The sequence below is a fragment of the Kalmanozyma brasiliensis genome, assembly GCF_000497045.1.
Source record: "Kalmanozyma brasiliensis GHG001 unplaced genomic scaffold PSEUBRA_SCAF4, whole genome shotgun sequence".
Lineage (NCBI taxonomy): Eukaryota > Fungi > Basidiomycota > Ustilaginomycetes > Ustilaginales > Kalmanozyma > Kalmanozyma brasiliensis.
In genome coordinates this window covers 299,194-314,833 of record NW_015961981.1, presented here as the reverse complement: position 1 = coordinate 314,833, position 15,640 = coordinate 299,194, and the positions used below count along the sequence as shown (strand labels likewise).

General features: G+C 58.0%; 6 protein-coding genes across 6 annotated transcripts; 3 read left to right on the top strand and 3 right to left on the bottom strand.

Moving 5' to 3' along the window:
• Positions 1–105: 105 nt before the first annotated feature.
• Positions 106–1,539, top strand: PSEUBRA_004789 (Aldehyde dehydrogenase; the record flags this gene model as incomplete). The annotated part of the gene is made up of 1 exon (XM_016438296.1): positions 106–1,539. One exon carries the CDS (start codon positions 106–108, stop codon positions 1,537–1,539), a length of 1,434 nt encoding a protein of 477 aa, XP_016290757.1.
• Positions 1,540–1,765: 226 nt separating this feature from the next.
• Positions 1,766–4,144, bottom strand: PSEUBRA_004788 (Heat shock protein 70 family; the record flags this gene model as incomplete). Its single annotated transcript, XM_016438283.1, has 1 exon — positions 1,766–4,144. The coding sequence occupies one exon, from the start codon at positions 4,142–4,144 to the stop codon at positions 1,766–1,768; it is 2,379 nt and encodes a 792-aa protein (XP_016290756.1).
• A 1,456-nt stretch (positions 4,145–5,600) lies between these two features.
• Positions 5,601–7,439, top strand: PSEUBRA_004787 (DNA photolyase, N-terminal; the record flags this gene model as incomplete). Its single annotated transcript, XM_016438294.1, has 1 exon — positions 5,601–7,439. The coding sequence occupies one exon, from the start codon at positions 5,601–5,603 to the stop codon at positions 7,437–7,439; it is 1,839 nt and encodes a 612-aa protein (XP_016290755.1).
• Positions 7,440–7,545: 106 nt separating this feature from the next.
• On the bottom strand, positions 7,546–9,889 carry PSEUBRA_004786 (Flavoprotein; the record flags this gene model as incomplete). Its single annotated transcript, XM_016438288.2, has 2 exons — positions 7,546–8,286; positions 8,855–9,889. The coding sequence occupies 2 exons, from the start codon at positions 9,887–9,889 to the stop codon at positions 7,546–7,548; spliced, it is 1,776 nt and encodes a 591-aa protein (XP_016290754.2).
• Positions 9,890–10,560: 671 nt separating this feature from the next.
• PSEUBRA_004785 (Protein kinase domain protein) lies at positions 10,561–12,018 on the top strand (the record flags this gene model as incomplete). The annotated part of the gene is made up of 1 exon (XM_016438292.1): positions 10,561–12,018. The coding sequence occupies one exon, from the start codon at positions 10,561–10,563 to the stop codon at positions 12,016–12,018; it is 1,458 nt and encodes a 485-aa protein (XP_016290753.1).
• Positions 12,019–12,481: 463 nt separating this feature from the next.
• Positions 12,482–13,996, bottom strand: PSEUBRA_004784 (Cyclin PHO80-like protein; the record flags this gene model as incomplete). The annotated part of the gene is made up of 2 exons (XM_016438287.1): positions 12,482–13,212; positions 13,318–13,996. The coding sequence occupies 2 exons, from the start codon at positions 13,994–13,996 to the stop codon at positions 12,482–12,484; spliced, it is 1,410 nt and encodes a 469-aa protein (XP_016290752.1).
• Between the last annotated feature and the right edge of the window lie 1,644 nt (positions 13,997–15,640).

The following is a 15,640-nucleotide window of genomic DNA, read 5'->3' as shown; positions in this document are numbered from 1 at the left end:
GAGGCTTTGGCAACTTGCAGTGACTCACATCTTCCGCCTCTCCACCCCACCAACACACCGTCACCATCATCACATCCACCGAAATCACAAGCCTCGAAATCAACGATGAGCGACCTCACCACCGGCGCAAGCAGCGCCGAGACCGTCGCCCGTCAAGCGCGCACCGCCTTCGAGCACTCGTCCCAACTCCTCTCGTCCTCCTCCTCCGCGGACGCCACGCGCTCCTCTGCGCTCCTCTCCATCCGCACCGCACTCGAATCCAACAAGGCCCGCATCGTCGAAGCGAACAAGCTGGATATGGAAGCGGCGCTGGTGCTTGTCGAGCAAGGCAAGCTGTCTTCCTCCCTCGCTGCCCGGCTGGATCTGTTTAGCAAGGCGGGCAAGTGGGAGTCGCTCCTGGCTGGTGTGTCCGACGTAGCGGCGCTACCGAGTCCGTTGGATCATGTGCAGTGGGCGAAGCGGTTGGCGGACGAGACGGCCACTCAGGGCGCCGTGGATCTGTACCGTATCACATGCCCCATCGGCGTGCTGCTGTGCATCTTCGAGGCACGGCCGGAGGTGGTAGTTAACATCGCCTCTCTCGCCATCAAGAGCGGGAACGCGGCGATTCTAAAGGGTGGCAAAGAGTCGAAGCACACCGCAGCAGTGCTATCGGGAATTATTGCAGAGGCGCTCGAAGTGGCAGGTCTGCCCAAAGGGTTGATCCAGACCGTCGAGACGAGGGAGGACATCCAAAGCCTGCTGCATCTGGAGGAATTCATCGACCTCGTGATTCCGAGGGGCAGCAACGAGCTGGTGAAAGCGATCCAGAGGGAGGCGAGGATGCCCGTAATGGGTCATGCGGACGGTCTGTGCATCGGCTACGTGCATAGCGATGCCGAGTTGGAAATGGTCAAGGGTACGGTGGTGGATAGCAAGACGGACTATCCTGCTGCTTGCAATGCGTTGGAGACGCTGTTGGTGCACGAATCGTTGCTAGGCAAAGCCGATTTTTGGCCGCCCCTCGCGCAGACGCTGTTGGAGGCGGGCATCGAGCTTCGTCTCGATGAGGCTTCCCTTTCAGCCCTGCCCCAGAAATTGACTTCGAGATTCGAGGAGAAAGTGAAACGCGCCCAACCGCAAGACTTTCATACGGAGTTCCTCGATCTCACCCTCGCCATCGCCTCCATCGCCTCTTTGGATGCGGCGATCAAACACATCACCACCCACTCTTCCGGGCATACCGACCTCATCCTTACCTCGACCCACACGCCGAACCCTGCAGCGGAGAGGTTCGTCAAGAGCATCAACTCCGCCAATGTGTTTGTCAACGTCTCGACGCGCTTTGCCGACGGGTTCCGCTTCGGCCTGGGCACCGAAGTGGGCATTAGTACGGGTAAGACCCACGCCAGAGGACCGGTGGGGCTCGACGGGTTGGTGATCTACAAGTACGTAGCCAAGAGTGTTGGGGGAGGCAAGGGCGCCCAGACGGCTGGGGAGTTTAATAAGGGTAGGAAGTGGGCGCATCGCGAGATCGAGGCAGTGTATCCCGAGTTGTAATTGAGGGCAATGCTCAGTTGAGGGACATCAGGCAATTCACATTTCGTTTGTCGCAAACGAAGGTTCGTCCTGAGATCAGCGCACACCGTGAGACCAGCACTCAGAGACAGCAACAACAATCACACAGACAAAACTTATCGAACATGAACAGACACATCGATACATTCAGACGAAGGTGAACACAGATCTACAACTTTTGGTCGAAACCAGCCGCGGGGGACCGCGCTTAGTCGACATCCATCTCGCCCGGGCCGTCGTTCTTGTCAGCGTCAGCGTCGGCGGTGGTAGGCTTCTGCTCCTGCTTCTTGTCGTCCTTGGCCGGAGTAGGCGCCTGCGTGGTGTCGACGCGAGGCTTGACCTTGCTCATGATGGGGTGGCAGAAGTAAATCACCTCGTCCTTCTTCTTGATCATATCAGCCGAGACGATCTTGGGGTCGGCGTTCTTGGGCTGTTCGGACTGCTTGTACAATCCGTCATCGAGCCACTTGGCGACGGTGGCGCACTTCTCGATGACCTTTTGCTTGTCATCTTCGGAAATGTGGCTGTACTGTTCGTCGCCGCCCTGAGCCATCTCCATGTACTTGTTGATGGCCTCGCGCAGCACCGAGGCCGCCTTGGGTCGCTCCTGGAACTCCTTCTCGCGGAACTGGATGGGTCCGCCGATCTTCTGCAGCGAGTCGATGCGCTCGACGTACGCCGACTTCTTGGCATCCTCGCCCTCCTCCGAGTAGAGCCAGTCCTCCTGCGCGTTGAGCGCAGCGAGGTACTTCTCCTTCTCGTCGGCAGTGACAAAGAGCTTGTATCGGTCGTCGAGCTTGGAGCGCTGGTCGTAGATCATCTCCTCGAGCGCGTTCTTGCGGTCCTCGGTGTCGATGACCAGCTTGTCGTTCGAGTAGAGCTGACCCTCGGTCTCCTTCATGCCGGCCACCAGGCTGGCATCCTTGCCGCCGGTGAAGCCAGAGACAATCTTGAGGTCGGCCTTGCGCTGCAGCTTCTTGACCTTTCGGATCTCGGTCTTGGGGGCAGCGGCCTCCTTGTCGCCGTCGGTCTCCATAGCCGCGGGGTCGGTGACAGGAACCTCCTCCTCCTTCTCGATCTCCTCGACAGTGTAGGCGGCCTCGAAGTTGAGGACACCGTGCAGATTGAGACGAGCCTTGACCTTGACGATCGAGTGGTCGCCCTCTGCGTTGGGGGTGACGCCCTTGATGGAGAACTTGCCGATCCAGGGATTGATGCCCTCTGGGATTTGTTCGGGCGAGGCGTAGTGTGCCTCGAGGTCAAAGTTGTCCTTGCGGTAGAAGGTGAGGATCTTGGTGGAAGGGATAGGGTTGTTGGGCTGGAAGACCACGAGCTCGGTGTCCTCATCAGGCACGTCGGCGGCCTTGTCCCAGGTGACCTTGATCGAGTAGGGGGTGGCATCGTGGACGCTGAACTCTCGGACCTTGAAGACGGGCGAGAGAACGGCACAGGCGAGGGTGCATCCTCGGGCGACGGCCTCGTCCTGGTTCGAGGTGAAGGAGAGGGGCTTGCCGAAGAAGGCCGAGATGCGCTCCTTGAGGGCGGGAACACGGGTAGAGCCACCGACCATCTCGATCGAGTGGATCTCGTCCTTGGTCAAGCCAGACTGCTTGAGGGCAGCCTCGAGGGGCACAGTGATGCGCTCAAGGAGGGGGGAGATGAGCGACTCGAACTCCTCGCGCTTGAGCTGCGAGCTGGCGTCAATGTCCTCCATGAGGTTCTCGACGTTGAGAGGGGCGACGGCGTTGGCAGAGAGAACCTTCTTCAAGCGCTCGCAACCAGCAGCGAGACGGAAGGAGGCCTTGGGGCTGGAGAGAACGTCGATCTTGTACTTGCCCTTGAACTCCTCGGCAAAATGCAGGAGGAGAGCACGGTCAAAGTCACGACCACCAAAGTTGCGGTCAGCGGCGGTGCCGAGGACGGTGAGCTGACCCTTGCTGAACGAGACGACGGCGACCTGGTAGGACGAGTGGCCAATGTCGCAGAAGACGACGTTGCGCGGGTTATCGGCTTCAGGGAGGTCGGTCTTGGTGATACCGTAACCAAGAGCAGCGGCGGTTGTGTCGTTAAGGAGGCGGAGAGGGTTGAGGCCGGCGATTTCTGCGGCATCGAGGTAGGCTCGTCGCTGCGCATCGGTGAACCAGAGAGGAGTGGAGAGGACGACGTCGCTGACGCCAGCACCACCGAGCTCCTTGGAGGTGGTGTCACGCAGCTTGCCGAGGTACATGGCGAGGAGCTGGGTAGCGGAGAAGACCTGCTCCTCCCCTGCCAGACGGACCTTGACGCCAACTTCACCCTTGGCATCGACGAGCTCTGCGTTGATGAAGTTCTTCTCGACCTTTTGCACCTCGGGGTCCTGGAATGTGCGACCTACGAGACGCTTGAGCGAGCCGACGGTGTTCTTGAAGTTGGAGGTCTGAGCGGTGGCAGCGGCCTCACCGAGCGCTCTCGCCTTCTGACCGAAAGAGACGAGCGAAGGGGTAGCGCGGTTGGAGACCTCGTTGGCGATGACATCGACACCACGAGCACGGGCGACGCCGATCTTGGACGAGGCGTTACCCACGTCGATACCGACGACGGACGACATGTTTGCGGAAGGATATGCGGAAGGGAAGGGTGGAAGAGAAGGTTCACCTGAAGGAAAGCAGCTGTATTGCACAGAGCTGTACGAGGCGATATGGAGTCAGAAACCGGATGCAAAGATGAGCCGGAGTCGTAGAATGAGTCGATACAAGTATCGAGTGCGGAAAGATGGTGTGGGTGATGGGTGGTGATGAACAAGTGCAAAGAGTGGATATCAAATCGAACAAAGGCCTGTGCTGAGTATTCAGGGTCGCGCTGTGCTGCTGAGTTTTTGAGCAAAGGCAGCCTTCGCACAGAGCAGCAGCAGCCACCTGAAAGGATTAAAATTTCGTTTCTTCTCAAGCAACACAGCGCTTTCTGGAAATTTAACGCGTGTCTGCTGCGTCGAAAATTGTTCTTCTCGCTTCCGCCAAAGCTTCGTGAAAATTCGCGATGTTCTCGCCATTCTACGCTCAGCTGTACCGCTGATCGCTCGCGCTCATCATCTTGGACCGCTCGTTGAAGGTAATACAACTCGATTTGACTCACGGAGGGAAAGGCTCTGAACTCAGTCCACCTCGAGACCCGACAATCTCGACATTTGCGCTGTTTCATAGCAGTGGAACCAGCAGTCTCTTCTTGGCTTTGTTGAGGTGTGGTATCGGGAGGTGTATTGTCGATCTGGTCTTTATCTCAGATGCGGCCGAGAACGACAGTTTTCCAAAAGCTGTTACGCCGCCGTATATGTTTCTTATCCAAAATTCGTGCCCCGACTGTGTCATGAGGTCATCTCGCGGGCTGTCACTTTGAGCATCAATCTCATATCACCTAACCGGCACAGACGGTGACTACTGACAGCTGCACCATCAGTTAAGCCGCGACATTGTTGCTGCGCCGGTCGGCTGTTCGATGCAACTGCCCACATCGCTGGGTCTCTATCCACACTGAGCCATGATCAGGCTTGTGCCTCCCTTGTATCCTCGTGATGATATTGACTGCCATGTAACTTTGTAGCAGGATCGTCAGACCGTCCTTCTGAGCCCTTGCAATGAAGCTCGTAGACAAGCAGAAATGACCGGTAGTATGTCGCAGAGGCAGCTGCCTTACCACATGTGGACCCTGGATGATCGATGGACTGCAGCGGGACGGCCGGGTCCTTTGAATGACGCTCATGACGAGGGCGCAAGCTTGGCCGGATCTCAGGGTCCATGACAGCATCACCCCCTGGTTCTTCTCACCTCCACCTTGGCAACTCTTCCCTTCGTTCATACCTCGCCTTCTTATAGATGGTTCGTCGTTACCCTCCCTTGTAGATTCCTCTCCATCGCTCCTGTCTGCCTGTCAATCCATTCTGGCGACGAGGACCACCTAGACTCTCATCGCCGTCACGCTTCGATCCGTCGTAACATTCTTCTTGGGGTTTCTCTCTCTCGCTCTCTACATCTCTCCTCTCGGCACCGTAGACATCCTCATCATCGGCCATGACGCGCAACATCCTCATCGCGGTCCTCCGCAACGACCTTCGTCTGCACGACCATCCGATCTTCCACCTCTGTTCCGAGCCCACACCCTCGTCCGCCCAATTCAAGAAGCCTATCACGCACGTCCTGCCCGTCTACGTGTGGGATCAGCGGCATGTCGAAGTCTCTGGCTTCCCGTCTCTCGTCAAAGCGGGCAAGGAAGGCGGTGGCAAGGGCTCCTCCCAATTCGCCAAGACGCGCGAACTCGGCATCTGGCGCACGGGTGTCCACCGTACCAAGTTCATCAACGAGAGCGTATTCGATCTGCGCGAACGATTGCGGTCCGTCGGGTCCGATCTGGCCATCTTCGCCGGTACACCCGAGAGCGTCGTCCCTTCGCTCATCAAGAGCATCCGCGATAAAGGCGATACCGTCGAAGCCGTCTACCTCGGACGCGAGATCAACACCGAAGAGGTCAACGTGCAGAAGCGACTCGACGGGATCTTGGGTGATCTGCAATGCCCGTTCAAGTTGTTGGAGGGCAAGTCGTTGATTCACTCGCGCGATCTGGGGTTCCCGGTGAAGCAGTTGCCCGATGTGTTTACCCACTTTAGGAAGCAGGTGGAGGGACCGGACATGTTTCGTGCTCCCCTGGAGGCGCCGACTAAACTCAAGCCTTTCCCGGACAACGTCGATGTGCAGGACGACGCGGGAGTGTACAATCTCTCCACCAAGGACGAGTTCTCCAACAAAGAGGCTGTGGAGAAACACCTTCTCTCGCCGCTGCTGGAGGAACCGGTGCTGGGTCATAAAGAGTTGCTATCCAAAGTGACCTCCTCTTCACCCACCGAGTTCGACGTTCCGCACAGCGCCTTCCCCTACCGCGGTGGCGAGACGGAAGCGCTCAAGCGTCTCGAGCACTATTTCGCATCTGGCAAATCTTCACCCGGAGCGTCGTACAAGGAGACGCGCAATCAGATGCTCGGTGCCGATTACAGCACCAAATTCGCCGCTGCTCTCGCTCACGGTCTCCTCTCTCCCCGACTCATCGCCCAACGTGCTACGCAACTCGACGAACAGACTGGCGCACACAACAAGGGAGGAGGCTACTGGATCCTCTTCGAACTGCTCTGGCGCGATTACTTCTACTTTGTCGGCTGGAAATTCGGTTCGCACCTCTTCACCTTGGGCGGGATTGAGGAAGAGATCTCGCCCAAAAGCGCTTCATCCAAAGCGTACGAGTGGAAGAACAGTTCGAGTCTGACCGACCCGAAAGATCACTTTGTTCGATGGGCGACGGGCAAAACAGGTGTGCCCATGATCGACGCTAACATGGTCGAACTGGTCCAAACCGGGTTTATGAGCAACCGTGGGCGTCAGAACGTAGCGAGCTTCCTCACCAAGGATTTGGGCTGGAATTGGAGATATGGAGCAGAGTACTTCGAAAGCTGGCTGGTGGATTTCGATCCCAACTCGAATTGGGGCAATTGGCAGTATGTGGCAGGAGTGGGCAACGATCCGAGGAGCTCAAGACAGTTCAACCCGATCAAGCAGGGGAAGGATTACGATGCCAAAGGAGAGTACGTCAAGACGTGGCTGCCCGTGTTGGAGGGCGTGGAGGAGAAGTATCGGCATCACCCCTGGACGACGCCCGGTGGATGGGAGGCCAGGGGGGAGTATCCCGAGAAGCCCATGATCGAACAGCAGATGTGGAGGAAGCATTATAGCAATGCGGGTGGGGCGCCGGGTGGTGGGGGTGGCGGGAGGGGCGGACGAGGGAATGGCAGAGGTGGTGGACGGGGCGGCTACCGAGGTCGTCGCGGAGGCGGCGGTGGTGGCCACCGACAGCAAACGCAGTAGTTAGCCCTCATGCAAACGAGCTCGCAGCTCACATCATAGACATCAAACACGCAATAGAGCCCGCATCCCTTGGCAAATGTTGAAACGTTGCTTGCGACGGCCATCTCTACTCGCCCGTCCCTTCCTCACCCGTCCCCTGCTCCTTCACCAGCCCGAACCTGTCCACCACCTCGCGCACCACCTCGGTCCACTCAATCATCGCCCCCACACCCGTATCCCCGCACGCCAACCGCTTCTCCACCGGCCCCCTCACCTCGTACCCCAACACCTCCCTCACCGTCCTCACCTGCCCCTCGGTCAACGGGTGCATCCACATGAGCGTATTCATCGCAGGACAAACCACCACGGGCGTCTCTGGTCCGAGCGCGCGCATGAAGCTGGTCAACAGATCGTCGCAGATCCCTCCACTGAGCTTGGCGAGCGTATTGGCGGAGCAGGGGGCGACCAGGACGACATCGGCCCAGCGACGCAACTCGATGTGAAGCACCGGATCGCCGACAGTGCGGAAAGAAGACCATTCGTCGGAATTCGTCCACAGATGGGCTCGGGGTAAGCGGGTGGGAGGGGCGGTGGAGAGCGAGGCAGCGCGGTTCTCCGCTGCCAGGGTCGCCACGCTATACGCTTCGTCCTGAACTTCCTCCCCCTCGGGTCCCGAGCTAGAGTGCGTGGCAGAGAGACGAGCTATCGACGTGCGATCGTAAAAGTGCAACGAGGCATCCGTAGCAACCACCTGGACGCGCACGTTGGCGTGCTTTAAGAGCGCCTCGACGATGAGCGGGATCTTGACCGAGGCTACGCTGCCCGTGGACGCGAGGACGACGTGCAGCGGCCGCGAGGGCGTCGGCGGCTGTGAGAGAGGTGGGTAAGGGGAGCGAAGCGATGCTGGTAGTTGGGTGCTGGAGGAGGCGTGATTGCGGTCGGCGTCTGTCAGACTCGGTGCCGTGATGGCGGCTTCGGACAAGGAGCCTGTCGGTTCAGCGGCGCTGGCAGCGAGCATATCGTGTAGCCCCGGCACCATGCTACACAACAACGCCTCGCTCAAGTGTGCTGCAGCAGTTAGCAATGGTTGGTTGTGTGAGGTGAAGATGGCAAGGAGCCAAGATGTCAAGAATTCAGGGTCCTCCCGACTGAGCCGTATAAATTGATTTGCCGCGGCTGGCTCAACCGCAGCCGACTCTCTATGCTCGACTCAGCATCCCACACGAGCAAGCCTGTCTTCGATCAATGTCGTATACACTCTCAGCAATGATGCAATAAACGTGCGCTGGAACTTGTGGGATTGCAGAGGAAGGGTATAGGTGTGGGTCAACTGCCGATGTGAAGAAGGGGTATATTGAAAGTGATTCTGATGATGACGGAGCCTCGCCTCAGCGAACAGCAGTTAGCGCTCTTGATGGCGACCGTACACTGCTTACCGACGCCGCAACATCCTCGCTCGCAGCCGCACCGCCTATCCCTGCTCCGTTGGCCGCCGCAGTCGCCCCCGAAACGCTCGGCGGGTACCCCGTCTTCAACGCAAACGTTGGGCTCCTCACGCCCGCCTCCCCCTTCCCCAACGCATACTCATCCAAGATCGGCAACTGCAGAACATTCATCTTGGGCGTAATGCACACCAGCGTGTTCGTCGGGATCTCCATCCAATCCGCCTTTTCAAACGTCAACGGCTCGCTGGCGACCACGATGATCTTCTCTCGCTTGTCCGTCTTGACCATGCGATACGTTCCGGGCGAGTGCTCGTAGAAGCTGGTACCTGAGGAAAAGTAGAGCGAAGCAGCCTGGTCGTGTTTGGACGAGACGTAGCGGGTGCAGATGATGCTCTGACCGTCGGTGACGCAAAAGTTCATCAGCGAGGGTTCGCGGATGCCTGCGGCTCGGGACCAGGTGTTGAAGTCGTGGATCGTGGAAAGCATCGCATCCCGGAGTTCTTTGTAGGAGAAAGGCTCCGTTTGGAGTGGGTCGCCCAGGTGACTGAGGAAGACTGCGAATGCAAATTCAGAGTCTGTATGACCTTGTGGGAAGAGGAAGAGAGGTTCCGGGAGGGAGGCAAGGACCTGGCGTTTGATCTTGGAAAACTCGCTGATCTGGCCGTTGTGCATCCACATCAGACGACCATACCGCCAGGGGTGGCAGTTGGTTTCTGAAAGCGCACCGGCGGTAGATGCCCGGACGTGGGCGAAGACGAGCGGCGACTTGATCTTTTCAGCGATGCGCTGGAGGTTCTGGTTGTTCCACGCCGGGGTGACCGAGGTGAAGATGCACGGTGCGTTGCCCAGTTCTGGGTCAGGGGTGGAGTCGTACCAGCCTACGCCGAAGCCGTCACCATTTACGGCGCGGGTGGCATCGAGACGGAGGCGTGAGTCGAAAGCTTGGTTGATGATCGAGTGCGCGGGTCGTGTGACGAGGTGGCAGAGCTGGATTGGGTCGGCGCCTTTGAAGACTAGGTACGGCATGGTGCGAGGGTGGGCGTGGGCAAGGCCGAGTTGGAGTTTATCGTCAGTATGGGTGTCAGGGTCGCAACGACGGAAACACTTCGAGCACTTACCTAGCAATCGACACATCTTGCTGTGCGGATTGATCTTATGCCCGAGCCGGCCTCTGTAGTATATAGGAACAGGGAGGGCTCTGCAAGGTCCGTGTGCGCCGAAGTAGCGGCAAAGCGTTGGGTGTCGGCTATATTCGCGGATGCCGCTATGTTTATGCAGCGCCACCAATTGCTCTTTGACGTTGGTTGAGCCTGAGAAGAGGAGGATGTAGATGGTGTGCAAGAGCAAGGAGAGATGGCGAGTGACTCGTGACCTTCTCATCTGCAGCCCTTATCGCGTCATTTTGCGTTGCCGTGCGGGGGATGAATTTAGAGCTCAGTTCATGGACAAGAAGAAAATGCAGCCAAAAAAAGTTGGCTTGGAAAAGGCGACCAAAAATGACCGAGGGTGTTGGTCTTTGATGACGAGGAGCGAGTGTTACTTTGATCGTCACCATTGCGCTTCGATTGATCACCGACAAGTAGCAGTTCTCTGTCTCTCGACCCGTCTCAGCACACTAGCAGCTCTCTGTCTCTCGACCCGTCTCAGCACACCTCAAGCTACATCGGTTGTGAAGCGATCTGGCAGATTTCACGGCCATGCCGCTGCTCGATTCCTTCGACCCATCTCAGACAATATCCTCGTCGAGAACCCGCTCTCAAAAGCGATCTCTGATCGCAGGCAGCTCTTTCCACGACAGCTATGCCGCAACCGAAGTCAATTGGGATGGTCTCACGCAGCATCTTGTCTCGCACAGTCATGGACTCGTCAGCTCGGTCTACCGTTGCAAGCTTTCTCCCTACGCCTCATGGCCCTACCAAGGCACCTCTTCGACCTTGGCGCTGGGTTTGACGCTCGCCGAGGATGCCGAGTCAGCCGAGGGCCTGCCGGGATGGGTCTGCATCAAGCGCGTTGCCGTCGACGAGCAGCCCCGTCCGCATTCGGTCGCTCGCGAAATCGCTCTTCTCGACCGTCTGCCCCCTCATCGCAACATCACGCCTCTGCTCGCAGCGCTATACGATACGTCGGATCCATTTGGGGCAGTGATGGACCTTGTCATGCCGCTGTATGCAGCTACACTGGAAGAGGTGCTTCAGGAACCATCGTTGATCCCCTCGCTCGCGGCGGCAGAAGGTAGCCTAGCAGAGACACCGAGACCGGGCAACTCGATACAGCACCTCTGGTCATCCTCCCCACCCTCCTTCATTCACAGCGTGGCGACACAGCTCCTCGACGGAATAGCCTTTCTGCACGAGCACAAGATCGCACATCGGGACATCAAGCCGTCCAACATCCTCCTCAGCCACAACGGCACGCTCAAACTGATCGATCTCGGTACGGCCTACACCACCACCCCACTCCGCAACCCTCTCCCAGACGAAGACATGCCGCTTGACGACGAGGCGAAGCAGATGGTGTGTCAGGTGGGGACGGGCGAGTTTCGCGCACCGGAGCTGCTCTTCTCGCCACTCGGAGGGTACGATGCCTTTGCGGTGGATGTTTGGGCTGCAGCAGTGACGCTGGCGCACTTCTTCACGCCGCTCACCGCCATCCCCACCATAACGACTTCTGACTTTCCCAGCCTAGACGTAGAGCATGACGAGCGGAAGGATTGGCAGCGTGCCTTTGACTCAAACACCCCTCTCCCCGACGAAGGAGATAGCCCACTGTATTTCGAAGAAGATCCGTATCCGCAGGACGACCCATCGCAAGGCGGCAGGAGCGAATCGGGCTACATCCGCACCCCACTCTTCGAGGCTGACAGAGGAGACATCGGACTGGCCGCCAGCATCTTTGCCCTCCTCGGCCTGCCAATGTCGATCCAAGATTGGCCCGAAGCAGAACACTTTCAGCCGCGACTGGAACGCATGCCCTTCGCAGCCACCGAGGGAAAGGATTTGTTGACTGCGCTGCCCCTCTTCCAGCCAGAAGAGGGTGGAGAGTCGGGGGAGGTGGTGCAAAAGGTGATTGTCCCAGCACTTCAGTTGTCCACTTCGAAACGACCAAAGGCGCAGGAGTTGCTCAATGCCCTTCGCGCAACCGGTCCTGCCTCATAAGCATAACCGCAATCGATACCCCATCCTCACAGGCAAGATGTATAAAGAAAAGTATAGTATTGAGTGAGAGATCACAGGTAACACAGAGAGAGGGCACGTCTTCCTCCGCCAACACCAACGTTATCCTGAAGCTCGATCTTTCTGTAGAGGATCGCGACTGCTGCTAAAAGATGTCGAATCGTGGCGTGGCAACAAAGGCAAGAGTGCCCGAGATGATGATACAGGAGTCGCACTGCGCACCCTCAAGACGCTGCATCTGCCTGCAGCGCGAGAGGTGTGCTGAGAACGTGCGAAGCAACCGGGGACGACATGTCTCCGAGGTGCTGGATTAGGGAGCGAGGGAGATTGCGAGGAGAAGGAGATGCATGAGAGACGGTGGTGATACAGGATGCAGAGAGAATGTTTGCGATAGGAACGACGAAGAGGGAAAGGGAAAAGGAAGGAGTATCATGGCAGCGCTGAATCACAGCTCAGCAGAGACTGTGGCTGCGCCAGCGCGGGGGAAAGGCAGAGCCGGGTCTGCTGCCGTGGCAAGCGACAGCTGCTGATCATCGCCGAGGTGACGATACTTGGGCTGCACCTGCGAGGGCAAGAACGGGCTGGCAGCTCGAAGCTCGGTGTCAGGAGCAACACCGGCACCAGTGACGTTGTCCGACTGCGAACGGCTCAAGCTGCTGCGACGGCCACGCACATCGTGAGCTTCAGTCGAGGCGGCGTGCTGACCGAAACGAGTGCGCTTGAGCTCGGCAGTCCAGGCCTCCCAGTCGCCCTCTGGGACCACGAGTTGGTAGTCGATGGCCTTGAGGAAGGCCCGCTCGAGCTTGCCCAGATCCTTGATCGAGAGACCCGAGATCTTGGACCAGGCTCGGTTCGAGTAGCAGCGATCCTGCACAAACTTGGAGGCGGTGATGACCGAGGCGAGGAACATGCGTCGCGGGCAGCGGGTCAGGCCCGCCTCTTCCCTGGTCATGCCGAGCGAGGGCGAGCTGATCGCCTCGTTCTGCTTTGATGCTTCGGTGGCTCGGCCGAGTCTAACGCAGTAGAGCAGAGCAGCTTGCAGGGTAGAGCAAGAAGTGCGACCGCGACGAAGAGTCTCGCGCACAAAGACCTGCAGTGGAAGGGCGTCCTGTCCCTTGGCCAAATCACAAGCAGTGGAGGGAGCCCAGATGCTGTCGAGTGTTCTGCATGCAGCATCTATAGAATGGCGACGAGCGAGAGGAAGACGCCGAACTCGGAGCGTCAGCAGCCTGGTTCAGATTCAGAATAGAGATGCGCGCGACTTCAAGACTTTCTACTTACCGACTAGGCAATCGACGAGGGCAGTCTTGGAACCTTCCGAAGACGAAGACGACGTCGAGGAAGAAGCAGGTGAGATGCTGGGACCTGGGACAGCGTGGGGAGCAGCGGCAGGCTGGGCAGGCTGGGGTACTGGCTGCGAAGCGACATGAACGACTTCGGAAGCGAGTCGGACGACTTCGCTCTGGAGATTGCGAATACGTTTAGCACAGTGTTCGCGGTCGGACGACTCAGATGAGGCCAGAAGCTCGGCCCGCCATGCGGCGAGCTGTTCAAGCTGTTGCTGCTGAGAGATGGGGTGAATGCTCGTCGAGCTCATCGAGCTCTTACGAGACGAGGGAGTCTGCTCGCCGAGGCTGGTCTGCGAGTCGAAGGCGGCCTCGGATCCGTCATTGTCGAAGACGGAGAAGACAGAAGCGTGGTGACTGGCGACTGATCCCGAGGAAGAGGACGACGACGAAGCATCCGAGTTGGACCGAGAACGCTTGCCGAGGCTGCTGGTGGGAGGCTGCAGTGCGAGACCATTGGCGGTGGAGACGAGGTGAGGCTTGCCAAGCACCGACTGCTCGAGGGCAGTGGTGTGGCTTGCCAAATTGAGGCCGTTGAGCTCAACATAGTCTGAGATGGGCAGGGTTGCGCCATCGATGACCATGGTCGGAGCGTAAAGACCGAACGGCTGCATTGTTGCGAGCCGGTGCGGAAGAAGTATCAGAGAGGGGCTGCGATGCTACACTCTATCTGATAAGTCAATGCAAGTCAACCAGCTTCACTGATGGATAGGTGAAGCGAGCAGATCTGCTGGGTGAGATGTCGGAGAGAGAAGAAATAGATGATGATGATGATAGGCCGATGCGACGAAACCAATTCACGTAGATAAGGACCGGATGGATGGCGATGGAGACCGCAATCCTGAAAGTTGGGAGGGTGGATCGCGAGGTCCTACAGGTTGAGTGTAGGGTGGCTCGCTGGGTGATGCCGAGAGCGTAACAGCGCGACGATGTGCCGAGTTGAGAACGTTCTGAGCGTCGATGAAGACGGGGACCTTGGAGGTACAATCTGGAATGCAGATGGGTGTCCTAAAGGTCCCACGAGGGGATGACGACGTGAGAAATCATTGAAAGTGAGGATATAGTGTAGCAAGATAGAAAGCTGAGTTTGGGTTGAGGCAGTCGCAAAAGAGGCGCCAACTGAGCTCTTTAGAGGTACAGAGTGGCGGGCTGAGTCGCGATGACTTGGGCTACTGAATGAACAGGAGCGCCAGGATGGACAGTGTGGCCGTTGTCCAAAGCTGAGTTCGGTTGACGACAGTAGCGGGGAGCAGTCGATGAGGATGAGGAGGTAAGGAGCTGAGCACGAGTCAGTGAAGAATCGGGCAAGTCGGTGATGAGGAGAGCTGAGTCGACAGTAAGCTAAGCTGTGCTGAGCTGTGGACGCGTATGCTATGGCTGAGTCGGTTGCTATGAGTGGTGGTGACGACAGAAGTAAGACTCGAGAAACAAGGATGAGGACGAGAAGCTTCTTGTGGTGAGGGGGAGCGGAGGAGAGTGGCGGAGGCAGTGATCATGGTCTGAGTCACAGAGCGGCACAGTGGGGAGGAGGAGGGCTCAGCTTGATAGACTGACAGGCAGGCGGTTGAGTGGCACACTTAGACAGGCGCTCAGCAGCAAGCAGCAGCAGCAGCAGCTGTGAGTGGCGGTCAGTTGTCAGTCAAATCGAAATTAGGTGGCGGCAGGGGGCAGCAGCACCACAGGCGAGAGACCCTGAGCATCCCTCGAATCGGCAAGTCCAAGCCTCGACCTTGTTGGAAATTCGCGCGCCTAGTCAGTCAGAGTCATACCCCTCACACTGCCACTCGAACTGCCACCACCAACCGCTCTGACTGCGCTGCGCTGAGCCACAGATCTACAAGTGTGGAGGCGCGAACCAAGCTGCCTTGCGCTTCATTGCATCTGGCAAGCATTCCTCTTTGTCTTCATTGAGAGGCAAGTAAAACTTTGCACATGCGCTTGTTCGACGTATGACCATCTCAAAACGAATGACAAAGAGCGATCAGCTAGGTCAAAGACGCTACTGTGCTATACAGTGAGGGAGGAGGAGTCATGTTGCTTGCTAGCCTTGCGGGAGTGGTGGCGATAATGGCGGCGTAAAGTGCGAGGCACTGGACGAGTGACTCTGAGCAAAGCTGCAGCGCAGGCGGATGACTCCATTCCGAAAATCGAGCAATTTACTCAGTCGCGCCGCCCCCCTGGAGCTATGAAAGGGCGTCTGAGCAGTGTCGCGTCGATTCGACCTCTGCTCTTTCGCTTGCTGCCTATCTTCGAGTGGA